The 17,988-nt window shown below is 37.5% G+C and overlaps 1 protein-coding gene across 9 annotated transcripts in view; it reads left to right on the top strand.

The window, feature by feature from the left end:
• LOC135222787 (protein unc-79 homolog) overlaps window positions 1-17,988 on the top strand; it is an 841,880-nt gene that overhangs the window by 420,578 nt on the left and 403,314 nt on the right. For all 9 annotated transcript variants that reach the window (XR_010316338.1, XM_064261060.1, XM_064261059.1 and 6 more), the window contains 2 exons: window positions 2,124-2,300; window positions 4,188-4,311. Coding sequence is in view for 8 of the 9 variants with exons in the window: in XM_064261060.1 (XP_064117130.1) it covers window positions 2,124-2,300; window positions 4,188-4,311 (301 nt within the window). In the remaining variant the exon portion in view is untranslated. The remainder of the gene's footprint in view (window positions 1-2,123; window positions 2,301-4,187; window positions 4,312-17,988) is intronic.

Below are 17,988 nucleotides of genomic sequence, written 5' to 3'. Positions count from 1 at the left end.
CAGCATATTGACTGTCATTTTTTCAGATAATTTATTTTGAAAATAATTTTTGTATGGTTTTCAAATCCATGTATTGTAATATTGAATAAAGTTTTCTGATGATGACGTCCCCGCGAACTTGAGCAACTTCAACAGATTACAAAGTAACAAATACGGTGTAAACTGGCCAGCCATATTCTTGGTTAGCAGTGTCTCAGTGTTTGCAAAATGGACAGGAATGAGGAACTAGGGGCCAACATCTTCCTATTAACAGTTCTGTCCAAAGGCAGCACTGAAAATAGGAAAGAATTTATCAAAACATATGGCACCAGCAAGAAAATGTACTTGTACAAGCGCAACCTAAGGCAACATAAAAAGATCAAAGGCCAAACTTATTGACTACCTACTACTAATAGAGCTGGTTCAGTCTTTTAAGATTTTGATAGTATTAGATGTAGGCTGATGCAAAATGAAAACTAAGCCCCACAATAAGAGAGATTAGAAATATGAAGTAAGATTTTATTGCACAATTAAATTTTTAAACAACACCACACAGACATGACGTCACAAATGGAATAAAATGAAAATAGAATAAGGGTTAAAGTCCACTGAATACAGATATTCTAATAAAAAAAACCATTTCAATCTTCCAAACCCTAAAAATATTTTGCACATTGTTACTATGAAAGCATTGCATGAACATAATTGATTTCTGTAGTCCTGCTAAAGTGAGATTTGCTGATAAACCTTTCAGCATATACCAGTTTTACTTCGTCAGGTAATAATGTTCCCTGAGAGAGTCGTTTGAGGGGAGTGAAAATACCAGTAATATTTATGTACAACTTTTCAGTTGGTCTTAATCGTTTGACTTGTCTGTTGGAATGAAAATAACTTTGTCACTTTCTTATTTTATGATTTTATGTTATTTTTTTTATTAAGTATTTTAATGAATTATAATTTGCGCTTCATTCCGAGGTCACATACAGGAATACCGTCCAGCAAAGGTAACGTATCTTCCAGGTTAGGATAGGTCGATGTAAAATCGTTTGGTCTTTAGGGTGCACAGTCAATTTCCGATTTTTTTTATGGATAAGCATCTTTATAGCGGAGAAATACGCGGAGAAGTACAGCAAGCGTTAAACGTAAAGAAATGTGCAAACATAAGAAGAATTTTTAAGGTAAGAGGTGTAAAAGTAACAAAAGGATAGTGTAGGTGAAAGAGCAGATCAGAGTAATTTGAGATCTTTTGGTCAAGTTGAATGAATGAAAAACTGGTTGGAGTAATGAATGTCTAATTCAGAAGTGTTAGCGGAAGGAGGAGAGCAAGACCTGAAAAAGGTTGGGTAGGTTTCTTGAAAAAAGTATTGGAAAGGAAGGGCCTGATTATCCAAGAAGCTTGAGAATGCAAGCAAGTTAGGGATGAATGGCAGTGTTTTTAGAGGGGCTCTGTGTAGGTGTGTGAAGAAGCTAATGCAGATGAAGCTTTATCCACAGCATCCATGAGGAACGTACAGTAATAGCTGTGGGTTTTTTCTTTGGGTCCTCGATAGTATGATTAAACTACTTTTAATAATGATAATTCTCTAGTGACACACTTTATTTGGGGAATGAATATATACGAGTAGAAAATAGTAACTAGAACTAACAGTGCTGTACCAATATTAAACCATATTAAATGTCTGGTAGTACGTAGCAGAAGAAATAATTGAAATCTATTGAAGCTTCTGTTCCTTTTTAAAGGGAAGGTTATATTTCATAACTTGGGCCTTAGGCCTGATTGTGACCGAAAGAATAATATGGAAACCAAATTTGTTTGCTAGCTTATTATACGTAAGTTGAAAATCAAATTATATTGTACTGTGAAATTTATACACACAAAGCCATCAGGAATGAGTCAGTATAAGGAAAGGTTGAATTTTGCAAGTTTGCTCTATTTCTAGAATTTTTCATCAATTTAGATTCTTATAGTTTCGTGTATTTGTAGGCTCTTATGTAAACAGGCTTCATAACAGGAGAAAATTAAGCGATGTTTTAGCCCCCAGGCTTTCACTCTGAGGAGGGGATTATAGCATTGCCATCATTGTTATTTTTTCTTTACCTATGTTTGTAACTTTACATCACTAAATTTGGGAAAAATATTTCAGGGACACGTTGGCAACTCGAACTGACCACATAAAGGAAGGCTTTAACCGCTTGTTTTGTCTAGTGCCGTATGAATTGGTGACTGTGCAGGTATGGGATCGCGTTATGCCCCATTGGATGGAAGCAATTCACAATGAAATACCGGAGGAAGAACTCGCCGAAATGAAAATCACGTTGAGGTTAGTATTTTAGCCTTGACACCCAATACACTACATGGCCTTGGTTAGCATATTGCAGGCTACATAATTTTTTCATTGGTTTGGATTTTTGTTAAGAAACTATTTTATGATGATTTGTAAGTTTTCTTACAATATTGGTGTATTTCAGTTTAGGTTTAAGTCATTTTTATTTCGTAAGGTTAAATCTAATGTTGATGCCTCAGTGAGTCTCATACTGCACATATTTAGCATTTAATGTTTTCCACTACTTTCCTTGTAGTGCATTCAGAGAAAAAGTGGCCTTCACCCCCATGTTCACTGAGAATTGGGCATTTATTTGACTGAATTTGGCTATTTTGATTAATGTAGATTTTAAATGCTGTAAGGCATTACATGATTATAAATGTTTTACAAATTTTACAAATAATGCCTGGCATGTCCACTAGAGACTACTTCAGATTTCTTTATTAGAAAATTTATCCTTCTCATAACATTTTCGTATGTGAAAGACAAAAATACCAAGCTTGTGCTCAGTTTTGGAAGTGACGGTTACCCTCACAATACAAAATTCTTCAGCTATTGAGAGCTTCTGCAGAAATGTAAGTAGAGATTACGTGGAAGATATCCCAGAAAGGCTTTCCCTCGGGTTTGCATTATTCACCAAGACAATGGAGCTTATTTTCTCAGCTTGATACCTAATCAGGGTCACTGTTTTTTATGATGATGGGCTTCAATCATTATTTGATGTGGCAGTTTATTTGACTAACTCATGGCCTTCGTGACTCTAGCCCTCCCTGTCTTGGCCCGGGAAGGATATAAAAAGAATAATGACTGTCATGAATGTCATTGCAGAACTATAGACCATAAACTCAGGAGCAAGTCCACAAAAACAGTCTCCATATCTTCTTTGACCTCCAACTAAAATGTCAGTTTTCAGTGTGATTTGTCATGACCATGTCGAAGCAATGAAGTATTTGTTCCTAGCCACCACGGGTATAGAGATCAATGTCCCCTTCCGCAACATTCACTTATGTTTATGTTATTGTTTTTGAAGAGTATTTCACATTTATCCTCACAATAATGAATGCTAAAGCATTATTATTGTCATTTGCTAGAGAAGCTCATATGGAAACCAATTCTGTGGTTAACTAACACCTTTTAGCTACTGTTAGTATGTTATTACAGCTAACATGGAAATGTTCGTTTGCCATGTTCTATAATACAAGTAGACTATTGACGCCAGTCCTCTTTTATGAGCCAAACTGAGGACAAATAATTCTGTCAGCTGGGAATTGCTTTGTATAGTAATTGCACAATTGCCAGAAGATAACTTACTTAACTTGGAGGGATCTCAAGAAATGATCTTGCATGCTTCCTTGAATGAATTAAATTTCTTCCTCATCAGATGTTGAGGGCTGATTTGTCGAAGAAATTTATTCCAACTTAAAATCAAGTTGTATTTTGTATTGTGTATAGGGATAACTTTAATACCAGAGACGAATGTTTATTTCAGGAACCTATCCAATGTTACGTAATTTTTTCCCCAATATAGATATTATATTCGTGTTCCGGCTAATATTTGTGCTATTGTTTAAAACCTTTTCAAATAAGTTCCGGCAAACTATCGTTCACATTTCATTTATTGTGGAACTTATAAATCCTTAACTGTGATGTCTGTGCTATATATATGTTCATTTTAGTAATACTTATGTTATAGGTTGTATTAGAATTGTTAACTTTTTCCTTGTATATTTTCCTGAGAGAAGTCTTGTTAGAGGCAAAACTTTTATTGCAATAATTACACTTTTCAATATTCATGTTACAGCCTCCAAGAACTGTAACTGTAATAATAATATTTTATTTTTCAAAGTTATAATTGACCAATAATTTCTTAATTATTTGTTCCAGCAAATTACTCGATGCTGACATGAGCCCGCTTGGTTTTGATGCTAATCAAATGTACAGATTTATAAGTGTGCGTTTTGTCAACACTTCAGCTTCAGTGCAGGAACAGACATTATCATGGCTTCAGGTAATGTTTGATTGTAATTTCTTCGTAAATTTCGAACAAAATATATTGACACTTAATACAAAAAGAAAATGAGGTAGTATACATGTATAAAGCTACAAATGTCATTAATATCTCGAAATTAATATATTTACATATATATTAACCGAAGGGGAATTTTTTAGTTGATAATAATTTTGTCCTCTCGTGGGTTCGAACCAGCACTCAGCGACAGTGGAGAAATCAGGACTTCACTGACGTTATCGAAGAGGACGAAATTATTATCAACTAAAAAATTCCCCTTCGGTTGACATATATGAAAATATATCACTTCCGAGGTAGAGCCAATTGGTTATTAAAGGACATAATTTATATATATATGTATATATATATATATATATATATATATATATATATATATATATATATATATATATATATATATATATATATATATATATATATATATATATATATATATATATATATATGTCTATCACTTTAACACTATTCATATACATATATCGAGCTACAAATGTCCTTTAATATCTAATTCACTCTACCCCGGAATTAATATATTTTCATACATGTTTAACCGAGGGGGAATTTATTAAGCGATAATAGAATTGCCTGCCCGACAGGCGCGAACCATCAACCTCTCAAGTCCAGGACTGGAATGACTTATATAAGGACTACGTGCGGGCAAGAGCACTACCACGCTACGAGGACGAGATGGGCTTTGGAATGCCGAGTCTCCAAAACAAAAAAATGCCTGAGCGCAGCAGGTATGTGAGATGGGAGGCGGCACAAACTTACATCTCTTGTGGTGGCAGGGTTGGCTAAGGCTTCAGTGCCAGTCCTGGAATTGAGAGGTCGATGGTTCGCGCCTGTCGGCCGGCAATTCTATTATCGCTTAAAAAATTCCCCCTTGGTTAAACATATATAAAAATATATTAATTCCGGGGTAGAGCGAATTAGATATTAAAGGACATTTGTCGCTCGAGATATATATATATATGATATATATATATATATAATATATTATATTATATTCTATTATATATATATTATATGATATATCTATATAAAAAAATATTATATATATAATATATATATTATATATTATATAATATATATAATACTTATATATATATGTATTATCTATAATATATAATATATATATATAATATATATTATTTATATATAATTATATATATATATATATATATATAATATATTATTTATATAATATATACATATATAGTATACAGTCGACGTGGCACTCATTGCACCTATATAAAATTTAGCATTACAATAGTTCCTCGTTGGATGAGTGGTTTTCGCGCTCGACTACCAATCCAGTGGTCCGAGGTTCGATTCTCGGCTCGGCCAATGCGGAATCAGAGGAATTTATTTCTGGTGATAGAAATTCATTTCTCGATATAATGTGGTTCAGATCCCACAATAAGCTGTAGGTTCCGTTGCTAGGTGACCAATTGGTTCCTAGCCATGTAAAAATATCTAATCCTTCGGGCCAGCCCTAGGAGACCAGCTGTTAATCAGCTCAGTGGTTTGGTTAAACTAAGATATACTTAACTTTGGTATTGCATTACAAAGAAATAATCATAGCATTGTAAAGATATTTCTTCTGTGTACTACTGTATACAGTATTGATATGTCAATTGTCCTGCCTTACATTCGGAGGCTACCATTCATTTTAGGAGAAATAACTAGCCTATACATAACAATTCAAACCTTGGAATAGGCTAATACAAGTCTACCCCATAGGCCTAGGCTAATATTCTAGCCTGTTCTTAGCTGGAAGTGGTACTTAACATCGGAAACAGACAAATCTTCATTTTTTTTAATTAAGGCTGACGGAAAGGCTGACTCCTGCAGTCTCTTTTATATTCCTTTGTTCTTAACAGCAGGTGGACACATTGTGAAAACAACCTAGTCCTAGCTGTATTCCTTCCATAATTGGTAGAACTAGCACTGGTTCTTATGCTGGTTCCCTATTCTGGCTCCATGTAATACAAAAAAGTGCATTTAGTACAGCAATCTTGTACCAAACAACATGTAGTCCTTATCCTAGGTTATGCTGTATTCATGTCTAACTTTATGTTACACAGCACAGTCGGCCTGACTTTACATGCACAACACATAGGTGGAATTTAACTCAAGAATTGACATTTTCATAAACTTATGGAAGAACATCTCACTTCTTAGCCTGTGGTTGGTGGCATAATTACCACGACATGCAAGCTCAACATGGTCCAACTTACGTAACAGTACCATAATTTTTCTCGGTAATTGGCAGTTATGTCAAGGTAGTAATAGAAAAGAACACTATAAAGTGTTAGGCAATATGTAATTTATAATCTAAGACAAGTGCATAGTACCTTTTACAAGGGCGTAATATGGCATTTCAAATGGAAATAGGGGGAGCTAATTTCCTTTCCTCTTTAACGTACACATTTCGAACAGTGCAATTTGAGTTATGCAACTACGACTCAGTTACAGTTACACATTTAGTACAAACACTCGATCATAGACAACCTCAACTTCAAGTGGTTAACTTAACATCATTATGAGATGAAAATCAGTTCGTTTTTCCAGTCCAATTATGAAGGATATTGGCATTAATTTCGATGAAAGATTTCTATCAGTACATCACTTTACCCCTGTAGAAATTGGTTTTCGTTTATCAAGGACAATCAGTCCCTTAAATTTTAATATTTATGATAGACTATAAATAGAGAATAACAATACAGCTCTTACAAACAGTAAATCTTTCTTATATCTCTACCAGAGATATAAACGGTACATTTAATCAGCAAGGTCTGCTAACAGACATACAGAACAAGTTGTGGGATGCGGATGCCACCCTTAAGGCACGTTTCGAATACCTAATCTTCCTAATAACTTTACTAAGTTAAGCCTGGGTCACATATTGGCGATTTAAAACCGCGCAATTCGTAACGGCAGGACATTTGCTCATTACGACTCCGCTACGCTCTCATTATAACCAAATCGCCATAAATCGGCACAAATCGTAACCAAGTTATCGAGTTTGACGACGTTGCGCCAGTCACCGTCATTTCACGACTACTGTCAAAAGTTGCCATTTTATGGCACAACACGCAACAATTTCGTAATGACATCTAGACTTATGGCATTTGATTACGCAAGTTGTAAGTGACTAGCAATGGCGATACGGCATTCATTACATCATATGCCATGTACTTGGCAAACCCAGTACGTGTGCAATGGGGCTGTGCAGTGAGTCAGAATGTGTCAACTGCGTCGGCAACCTATGAATGTAGTTCAAGGGCTTAATTAATTACCCACAGATGCCTCGGTTTTCCGTTTTGAGTAAAATATACTTTGGATTCAAGCTTTTCTGTATTCTTGTTATCATTTGAGAACTTCACATATAACTAAATATAACACTGAATACAACCTAAACGAAAATATATTCGGTAATATGAATAAAGATGAAGTTTAACTTTTATTGTCGAAAAGTACACAGGCTTTCAGAATGATTTTCTTAATTGAGTTCATGGCTATCAAATTCAATTTATTAACATGTTCTGAAGTATAAAGAATCAAAAAGCATTTTCTATTTTGAGTAAAATAGATATTGCACTAAGGATGTTAAGTATTCTTGATATAATTTGAGAACTTCAGTACCTATGGATAAATATGACACTGGATACAACTTAAAATATAAATATTTTTGAATTTTAACTTTTATTCAGGAAATTTATTTAGTTTTTCAACATGATTTTCTGAAGTATGAAAAGGCAATTTTATCGTTTTCTTATATCACTAATTCCTGCCAATGAATGGAGCCTGCAGGGGAGTTTGCATAATCACGAAGACTGTCACTGAGTCCTTTCGATCTGCCTTACTAGACTATATATATATATATATATATATATATATATATATATATATATATATATATATATATATATATTATATATATATATTATATATATATACCATATATGTATATTATATTATATGTATATATATATTATATCTTATATATCATATATATATATATATATATATATATATATATATATATATATACATATATATTATATATATGGTGGCATCCATATTCATGATTCAGTACAATCCCGTTACGTAAGTCGGAAAATTACGTAACTACATCGCAAATAAGTCGTTAAAAATTGTCATGGCTTCACAGAACTCGCCGTCCTGTGAAAACCCATTAAATGTGACTGGGCTAAATCATCGGTGACTTGCGCATACAACTACGTAAATACGTAATCTCATCTCAACTTGCGCGATGCTGTTGTAATGGTTCATTGCAGAAGTGATCATGGAGTCGATATCAGCTGACATTTCTTGTTTTTGCGGAGCCCAAGCACAGCGACTATAGGAGATTGATTGCCAAACCCAGCCTTTGCAACAGTCACGGTCTGAAATCGCCAATGTGTGATCCAGGCTTTAAATACTTATGTAAGCATGATCTTTAAATTCGGTTAAGATCTGGTCATTTCTCTTTAGGAGTATAACCACTTATGATTATTTTTCTCACAAACAACCGCTTGCTTACACCATCATTCAGGCTCTTGCGCTTAATAACCATAAGCCGGAAAGACTTTCTTTTGAAGATAATATACCTCTTAAAGCATCCTAATGACTCACTTACACATCAGTCACATAAATTGAACAACTCAAGCAGTTTGTAAAGCTTTTGGACGGGTAACTCTTCTTACAAAATTCAATTGAGTACAAGTCCCCTGAGCGCAAAACAAGCAGTTTCATCATCAGATACATAATCTATAAATATAATATATATATATCTTGGCCCCCCCTCTTTTTCCTTTTCCTTCCGTTATAAAACTCCTAACTTTCGAAAAATGGCCACATCGTGCGTCAGTCTCCTTTATGGATAGCTATAGTATCAATTAACTCAGGCTAACGAAACTCATGATCTATCAAAAGTATAAGTTTTATTTCCAAACTTAACATGACAAAAAATGAAGTTAAGGGGATGATTGTCCTTACCTCTAGCAAATAAGTAAATGGAAAGTTAAATCTCTCCCCATGTTAATAGTCTCCATAAAATGTCCAGTCTGTCATGACCGAAGTCATAGTTATCTATGAAAAAAAAAGTCCCTTACCATGTGACCCGGTCACTTCTATTAGAAAATCCTAAAAAACTGCATACGAGAAAAGATAAGAGTACATAAAATGGATATCAAAAGCAAAATAAAAAAGGAGGAGAACTTGTCTCCCAGTCACTTTACAGAATTATGAGCTTCAGACACTGCATATGGAAAATGTTCAATACATGTTCATTGGGAATGATAAAAAATGGGCCATAGCTCAAACACTAAAATGTCTCTCCTTTGCTCACAAGCTATGCCCCTTTTCATGGGGAGCTGTTTCACAAAATCTCAACACTGCCAGAATAATGAACCTCTGGCTGGGTGTCTCATTATATTGCGCCCTCATGATTCCTTTAGATACACGCATATATGTACGAACCGAAATGTTTTAGAAGCTTCTTTCTGTGACTTATTACTCACATGATATAGTCCTGGCTCAGCTTGCGTGCATCAACATTTCGGAATGTTCTGACAAGTGTTTACTGGACTCGGAGATTTCTTAAACACACCAATGTCGGAGCATTCAATCCCCTCTGATTGACATAGTTTTAATGTTCCTTATAATATATAATAATTGTCCTGAATTACCTTTTTTTTCTGTCTGTCACGAACTGGACTCGGCATGAGCAAGAGAGTTACTCATAAGTTTATTCTGCCACACGCTTTGTTACTGTCAGATAAATCTGTTTCCTGCAATACTTGTACGGAAGTTTAATACTTGTAGCTAGACACGCTGTGACAATTATTACCCACAGCATGATGGAAATCGCCTGAAGGATGTAAAGTTTGGAGAAGAAAAATTTGTCCTCTTCATCTTCGTCTGGTGGAGGAACCGTAACCACCTCCTGTGTTCCCAGAACTTTGATAACCTGGTGGTTTCCATTAAGTGCTTCATAAAAACCTTTGTCGCCGTGTTGTAGATCCGTCTGCTTAACACCAGGAACCATTCTGAGACGACTCTGCACTAGCCATCGAAGATTTGTGATCCTTGTAGGAGTAACGAATCAGAAGACTCATTGCACATAGTGGATCTCATATTACATTGAAGAATGACCTGAAAAGCACATGGGAACTGAAGGAATTAGAAGTAATACCTGTGGTGGTAGGGACAACAGGACTTATAAAAAAAACCTCAGAAAATATCTTCAGGCTATACCAAGTTGCCCAAGTATAAATGAGGTGCAGATTGCTGCCCTCAGAGGAAAAGTAAACACCTTGAAAAGAGCCCTCGGATATAAGGCTAGTGGAATATAGAGGTGCAACCATAGACCCGAGGCTGGGGCCCATTGCAGCTGTGATGTAAACTGAAAAGTAAGAATAATATATGCCGCAGTAGATCGCTGCAACTGTTTTTGTCGCAGTCACGTGATACAGGCTTGGGAATTCGGTGAAGGCACAGTGTGTTGGTGTTTCGTCATGAGCAAATTCTAATTCACACCCCATCATGTCTATGTTCTCTAGAATAAAAATCTTACTATCACACATGTATCTGTCATGAACTACACACCCTGCCTCATAGTCATTTGCTGAAGATTGGAATTCCTCTCCTGGAATATATATAGTCACTATCCCATTCCATATAACTACTGAACCCTTAAAAGTACGAGAAAAGGTCTATTGATATAGCTATGAAAAGGCTTTTTATTGCTTACAGGCACTTCAACAATTAACCCCTTATCAGACAAATATACATTTAGAACCCCATAATACCTATACAACTGTTCCCCAGTGAATATTATGTTTGAACCTCATTCATACACTGCATTTTTCAAAGTAGATTCTGAAACCCCAAAGGTAACACATCCCTTAAAATACGCCCATGTGAAGTTGCTGTTAGCACTTTAACCTGATTTCTAATTTCTTCTAATAAAGACTGTTTCTTTCTCAATATTAACAAACATAGTTTGTACCACAAAACAAAACAACTACAGTCCCATTCAGGTCATATTGTCATCACAGCCAAATAACCCATTTCCTCCAAAACCAACAAAACCCCACTAATCATCCAGAATCACCATTAACCGTGCAAAAAAAAACTCCCAGTAACAACATGAATCACAATTGTTAATTGAAACTCCAACCATAATATATAACCACCCAAATAAAAAGGCTGAATTCACCAAAACAACACTAACACCGCCAGAGGAAAGAATACCAAACCACACCTGTGATATCTAACCTCATAAACTCACAAAACCAAAAATCGCCAGAAATCGCCAAAAATACAAGTAACACCATAACGCACATTATAGAAGATATCAACCAATGCCTCAAAATAACAACACTCACGCCAGCTGGCTATACTACATATCACCAACGTTACCCTGTGGTGGGATCACAAGCAAAAAATAAAAGCAACAAGATCTCCCCACATTTACTTTATTGAACACGGCTGACAAATAGTTCCCCCAGCCACACTTTCCCCTTTATGTTACTAATTACGCAGGACAGTTGGCTTAACGAGACAGAACACACAAAACACAAACACATGTACTCACCTTAGGCTCGAGACACTCAGGGCGAGACGCAGTGCAGTCAGCTGGATATAGTTGTTGAGACACAACAACCGCTGAATTCAATACAAAAGACAAACAAGTACCAAAACCATACAAGAACTTCCAAAAAAACAACATAATCACTACGCAAACAAATACCAACAACTCAAAAACAACACAACAAATCATACAACAACTCAGAAACACAACTCACTACACAAACAACACCAACAACATCAAAGACAACTCGACAAACCAACACAAACAACCGCTAACACTGTCTCCAACAAACAACTCAAAAACACCTAAACACAAAATCAAATTCAAGAGACACTCTTTAGCTCAACAACAACCAGACAGACACATGCACAACAACTATACATCAAAATCAATCAAATTGTCATCTACGATTTCTCATCACAGACTGAGTCTCTGTCTGACCTGGCAACCTCACCAGCAGACAACCCAAAACGATTGCTCAACAAGCAAACCATCGCTAACTATCCATCCACCACTTACACTCTTTCTCTCTCTCTCGATAGCATACTCACTCACACTCTTCAGAAAAACACATACGCACTTACACACTACCATACAGCAATGCCAAACACGAACACAACACATTAAATACACACAAACATGTAAACTCAATTATTCCCAACAACTGCAAACAACCCAACGACACTCTCACTCACTCTCTCTCCCTCTCCCTCTCTCAACCCTTGAAGACGTTGTCAAATGTAACTACCATATCACTCCTCCGTATTACCTCTCCCGTTACATTTGACAATGTTTCCTTACACTCACAACACCCACACTGAATTGCTTTTCGCAACACCCAAGGATGCTTAGATGCAGGCCCCCTGGATCTTGTTTGAGGACCCTCATACACTCTCAGTTACATTGCCATTCACTTCTTACGGACCACTTTCTTTTGGATTCCCATTATCTCCCTCACTATTATCATCCCAAATCTCATTCACTACCTCATCTACACCTTCTAGCTCTTGTCCCAATATCTCCCTTATTTCTGCTACCAAACCACTCAGTTCATCCATACCTCTGGCAAACTCTTGCCAAGCTTCATCCATATTATCAACCACTTCCTTACTACTCAGTTCCCTTCCCACTGAAATCTCACTTATCCCTGTCAATTCAAACCCACACTATAAGTATCATTCATTTCCTCAAGGACATTCGTATTACACACCTTATCAACCGTTTGTACTCCAACACTAACACCCTTATCATGCAGTTCATGCTTCTTCCTTCCATTCCATTTGTCTACACTCTTCCGCTTTCTTCCATACTCTACCAACACTAACTGTCGATCTCCCAGACCCATTTATTCACTGACACTTGGCTCATACTTATTACCCCTCAACCATTCACTCATTGCATTCTCTCGAACATACTGTGTTACATCCCTCCACCTATGGAGCTGGCTACGGTGTGCCCTAACCTCATTCATACCCCCATCTACTCACAATTTCCCCAAAACATAACCCAATCCATTTGGCCCCACTTCCAAAATCTCAAAAGGCCCTTCAAAAATCTTCCTCACCTTATTCACATTCATTCTTCCTATCTCAACCACCTCTTTCAATACTTTATCCCCAATCTTAAAACTTTCAAACCTTTCACTCGCTTTCTTCCACAAATCCCGATCACTCTCTGACAAACCCAACCACGGCCTAATAATCCTTTCAAAATTTAACTCATATTTACAAGGAGACATACCTTTACCCTTCTGCAGTGTGGCGTTGTATAACCACACTGCATGTCCTACATACATATCCCAATCATTGTCACATTTACTCATCATTCACAAATCTCAGTCATCGTTCTAACGGTCCTTTCAGCCAGACCATTTGCACTGGGCATATACGGAGTAGAATACACATGCACAACACCCTATTCTTTCAACATTTCTTCAAACTCCCATCCCACAAACTCAGGTCCATTATCGCTCAACATTTTCACAGGCTTACACACACACACACACACACACACACACATTGGCAACATCACTTGCCCCACCATTCATGCAACAGTTCCACCCCTTTAATCTTTGATGGGGACCACAGGCAAATTTGCTCATGTGATCCACCATCACAATCATTCCCATATGTCCTCTTGTAGTCTTTGGTAATAAAACACAATCATTCACAAGCAATTCAAACAACTTCTCCATCTGCAATCGCAACACAGGCGGACTCGCATACACTCTAATACTTTCCCCTCTGACAGTCTTCACATGTAACAGCTACATCCGTGCAAACTTCATTTATCCCAGGCGCATATAATCTCTATCTCATGCATTCCCATAATTTATTCTTCCCCATATGCCCAAACCGATCATGCACCAACAAACACATACTCACAGCTGACTCAACAGAAAACACTGGCACATACATTTCCCTGTCATATATCCCTCCCTGATGTAAAAAGTACACTATGTTTTTACACACTACAAACCATTTAGCAACCTTCCTATTCATATCCAACTCACACAGCCAATCTTCCTCACACACTCCTCCCAAAACACATTATCGCAACATTCTTATCTCCAAGCACTTTTCTTGCATTTCCTCAATCTCTTCCTTACTCAGTAAATCATTCTCACTTCTAGCAATACCAATTGTACCCACAAAGTTCCCTACAAACACATTACTATCTTGAATCCTAGCTATTTGCCACCCCCCTTTCTAAGAATCCCTTTTCCTATATCTACGCTTACATCAAGCATCCTCAAATAATCTATCCCTATCAAAAAGCAAGCTGGCATATTATTTTCTCCCATAATATAAAGTTTTGTATTACTTCAAAATTTCCTAACCTAACCTTTAACTGTACCTCTTCCTATACTAAAACACTTTCTTATCCTAACCCATGTATTCTTACACTTGTACACTGCCTTTCACTTTCCAATCGCATCTCTCAAGTTCACTTACTACTGACGAACTCACGAAGGAAGATTGTGCCCCCATATCAACTAAAGTACAGTACTCACTATCATTTACTCTGACAAATGTCATCATTTTTCCTTGAGTCCCATTCATACACACATTCACTGCTGCATCCACCTGGTTATCCATATCATTCTCACCACATTCATCCTCAGTTATCTCCCCACTTCCATACTTCTGATTCAAATCCCTTCCACAATCCCCTTCTCTAACCAACCAATTACAACCATGTTCCAAACATTGAATCATCGAGACCCCATGCTCACTACTTGTACTCACCCTCCCTCAATACTCAACTGTTCTGTCCCATCCAAAATACAAAAACACTTTTATTCCAAACAGCTCAGCTACTGCTGACAAAAATTTATGCAACATTTCCTCTTCCCCACCTTGTTCCTCTGTATATGCCACTTCCTTCTGCACATCACTCATCAACTTCACTCGCAACTCATTCACACTACTGGGTACCTCTTCAGCCAGACCTTTACTCTCCAAATCTTTCAATGCTGAAAACAAACATTCACACACTCTGTCATCCTCTTCAAACCTCTCTTTTACAACTAAACCCTCAGGTGCACTACTCGGATTCCAGTCACTTTTCACGATACCGTCGCCCTTACCATGCATCCTATACATCTTATCAGCAATCACATTCTTACTCCCTGGCACATATTCTAATCTAAAATCAAACTCACTCAAATCTTCAATCGTCCTCGCGATCCTAGCATTCACACTTTATTTCTTGATCATATACACCAATGGCCGATGGTTCATCCTTATGACAAATTTCACCCCATACAAAAACACTTTGAGCACTTTCTCACAAAAGCTTATAGCTCCTTGCTCGTTCTTTCCCACCGAATACTTCCGTTCTACTTTATTAAAAGCTTTACTCACATATGCAATTACTCTCAACTGTTCCTCCCCATTCACCTGTTGCATCTGCACTAAACATACTCCCATACTAAACTTTCTCGCATCAGCATACAGCTCAAGCTTACTCACATCTTCACTATAGTCTAAAAAAGCCAAAGGTGACATTTCTAGCAGCCTCCTCTTTCAATCTCTCAAATGCTCCCACCTTTTGCTCATCCCACCTCAGCTTAGCACAATTTTTCTTTCCTGTCCATTCAGTCAACGGCTGAACAACCCCTAACAAACTTCCTCCCAAACTCAATCAATCCCAAAAAACCCTTTAACTCATGTACGGTAAGGGGGTGTTGAAACTCCCTTACTATTTTCACAAACTTTTCACTCTCCCTTACGCCACTTGCACTTACTATATGGCCAAGAAATTCCACCTCCACAGCCAACCACACATTTTTCAAGCTTCACTTTCACTCAACGTCTTCCAAGTGCTTTAGCACCTTCTCAACCAATTCCATATTCTCTTCAACAGTTTCACTCGCAATCAAAATATCATTTATAAACACAGTCACCTTCCTTCTATCAAACCCAGCCAAAACTACATTCATTGCTCTTTGGAAGGCAGCAGGCATGTTAGCCAATCCAAAACTCAAATGTTTAAACTGGTACTGGCAACTACCACTTGAAAAAACTGTAAGAGGCCTGCTCCCCTCCTCAAGAGGCATCTGGCAATAGCCCCTTACTAAGTCTAATTTGGTAAATACTCTCATCCCATGCATCTTGTGCACACAGTCAGATACCACATTCATCAGGAATCGCTCCTTCACAGTCACTTCATTCACCTTCTATAATCTATACATACACATCTGCAGACTTCCATCCGGCTTACGTACAGGGACTATGGGACTATTCCAGGCACTTCACTCCTCTCTATCACTCCCACTCTCTCAAGTTCCTCACACTGCTCCTCAATCTCTTGTGTAATAGGCACAGGAAAGTGACTGAGACGCTGATATATGGGGGTATCGTCTCCCAAAACTATTTTAAATTCAGGAAGCTTATACCCCGCCAAACTCCTTGTCTCCACGGCTCAATACACCCCGCATATTCCACAACATCGGCATCAATCCCTCCCTGTCATCATCACTAACATTTTCTTCCATCCTAACTCTTTCTCTCAACTCATCATACTTCCAACTATCACCTTCCTCCACACTACCTGTCATCACCTGCTGTACCCTAATGTACCTTTCGTTGTCCGTACTTACCAACATGTATAGCAACCTCACACAATCACCTTCACGTATACCCTGCACTTACTTCTTCTTAGCACTCAGCAAGGAGGCCGTAAAAAACCCTAGGATTCTCCATGTCTAAGATCCCCTCGTACACATGCACACTCGCTCTTACCATTACCAACTTGCTGGCATCCACACCTTCAACTACATATTCACACTTGTCACCTTGGACGATCCCAAGACTATCCAGTCATTCAACTTTCACACTTAACAAATTCCCCGACCTCACACAGTACTTTTACACTTTTACACTCTCTTTCGCAAGCAACTCAACACGTACATTCCCTTTCATATGCAACTTAATCATATTTGTGCTCGGATGGACCACCATCCCACACTTCTTCAAAAACCTGTGCCCTAACATATCATATTTATCATTCATTCCCTAGATCACATAAAAGTCACTGTCATCCGTCACTACCCCCTCAATTTCTATCCTCTCACACAATATTCTCACCACAGGCATACCTAAATTCCCTATTCCTCGGACCTCCCCTTTACACTTCCTAACCTCACACTCCCTCCGCAACTTATCACATCCATTCTTAAAAAGAACATCGACACTGCAGCTGGTATCAGTCAAAGCAACCAAACACACCTCTTTGCACCTTAATTTTATACTCATGCCTTCATGGGCTCTATCCCTGAACCCTTCTTCATGCAACAACCCTTCTTGTACATGCATCACTCTTACTGCCCACACGCTAGAGGACCCACCCAACTGAGTCCCCTTAACACCTAGTTTCCTGAATTCCCAGCCTGATTCATCCTCTTTCGCATACACACACTCGCTACATGACCTTCCATTCCACATTCAGCACACTTCGCATGCTGTTCTTTGCACATCTTAGCATAATGCCCATTCTTTCCATAGTTGCCACAAACCACGTTTATATGGGTACCCCGACATCCACTAGCT

This window comes from Macrobrachium nipponense, chromosome 8 (assembly GCF_015104395.2).
Source record: "Macrobrachium nipponense isolate FS-2020 chromosome 8, ASM1510439v2, whole genome shotgun sequence".
Taxonomy (NCBI): Eukaryota; Metazoa; Arthropoda; class Malacostraca; order Decapoda; family Palaemonidae; genus Macrobrachium; species Macrobrachium nipponense.
The sequence above is the reverse complement of the archived record's forward strand: the minus strand, read 5'-3'. Positions and strand labels throughout refer to the sequence as shown.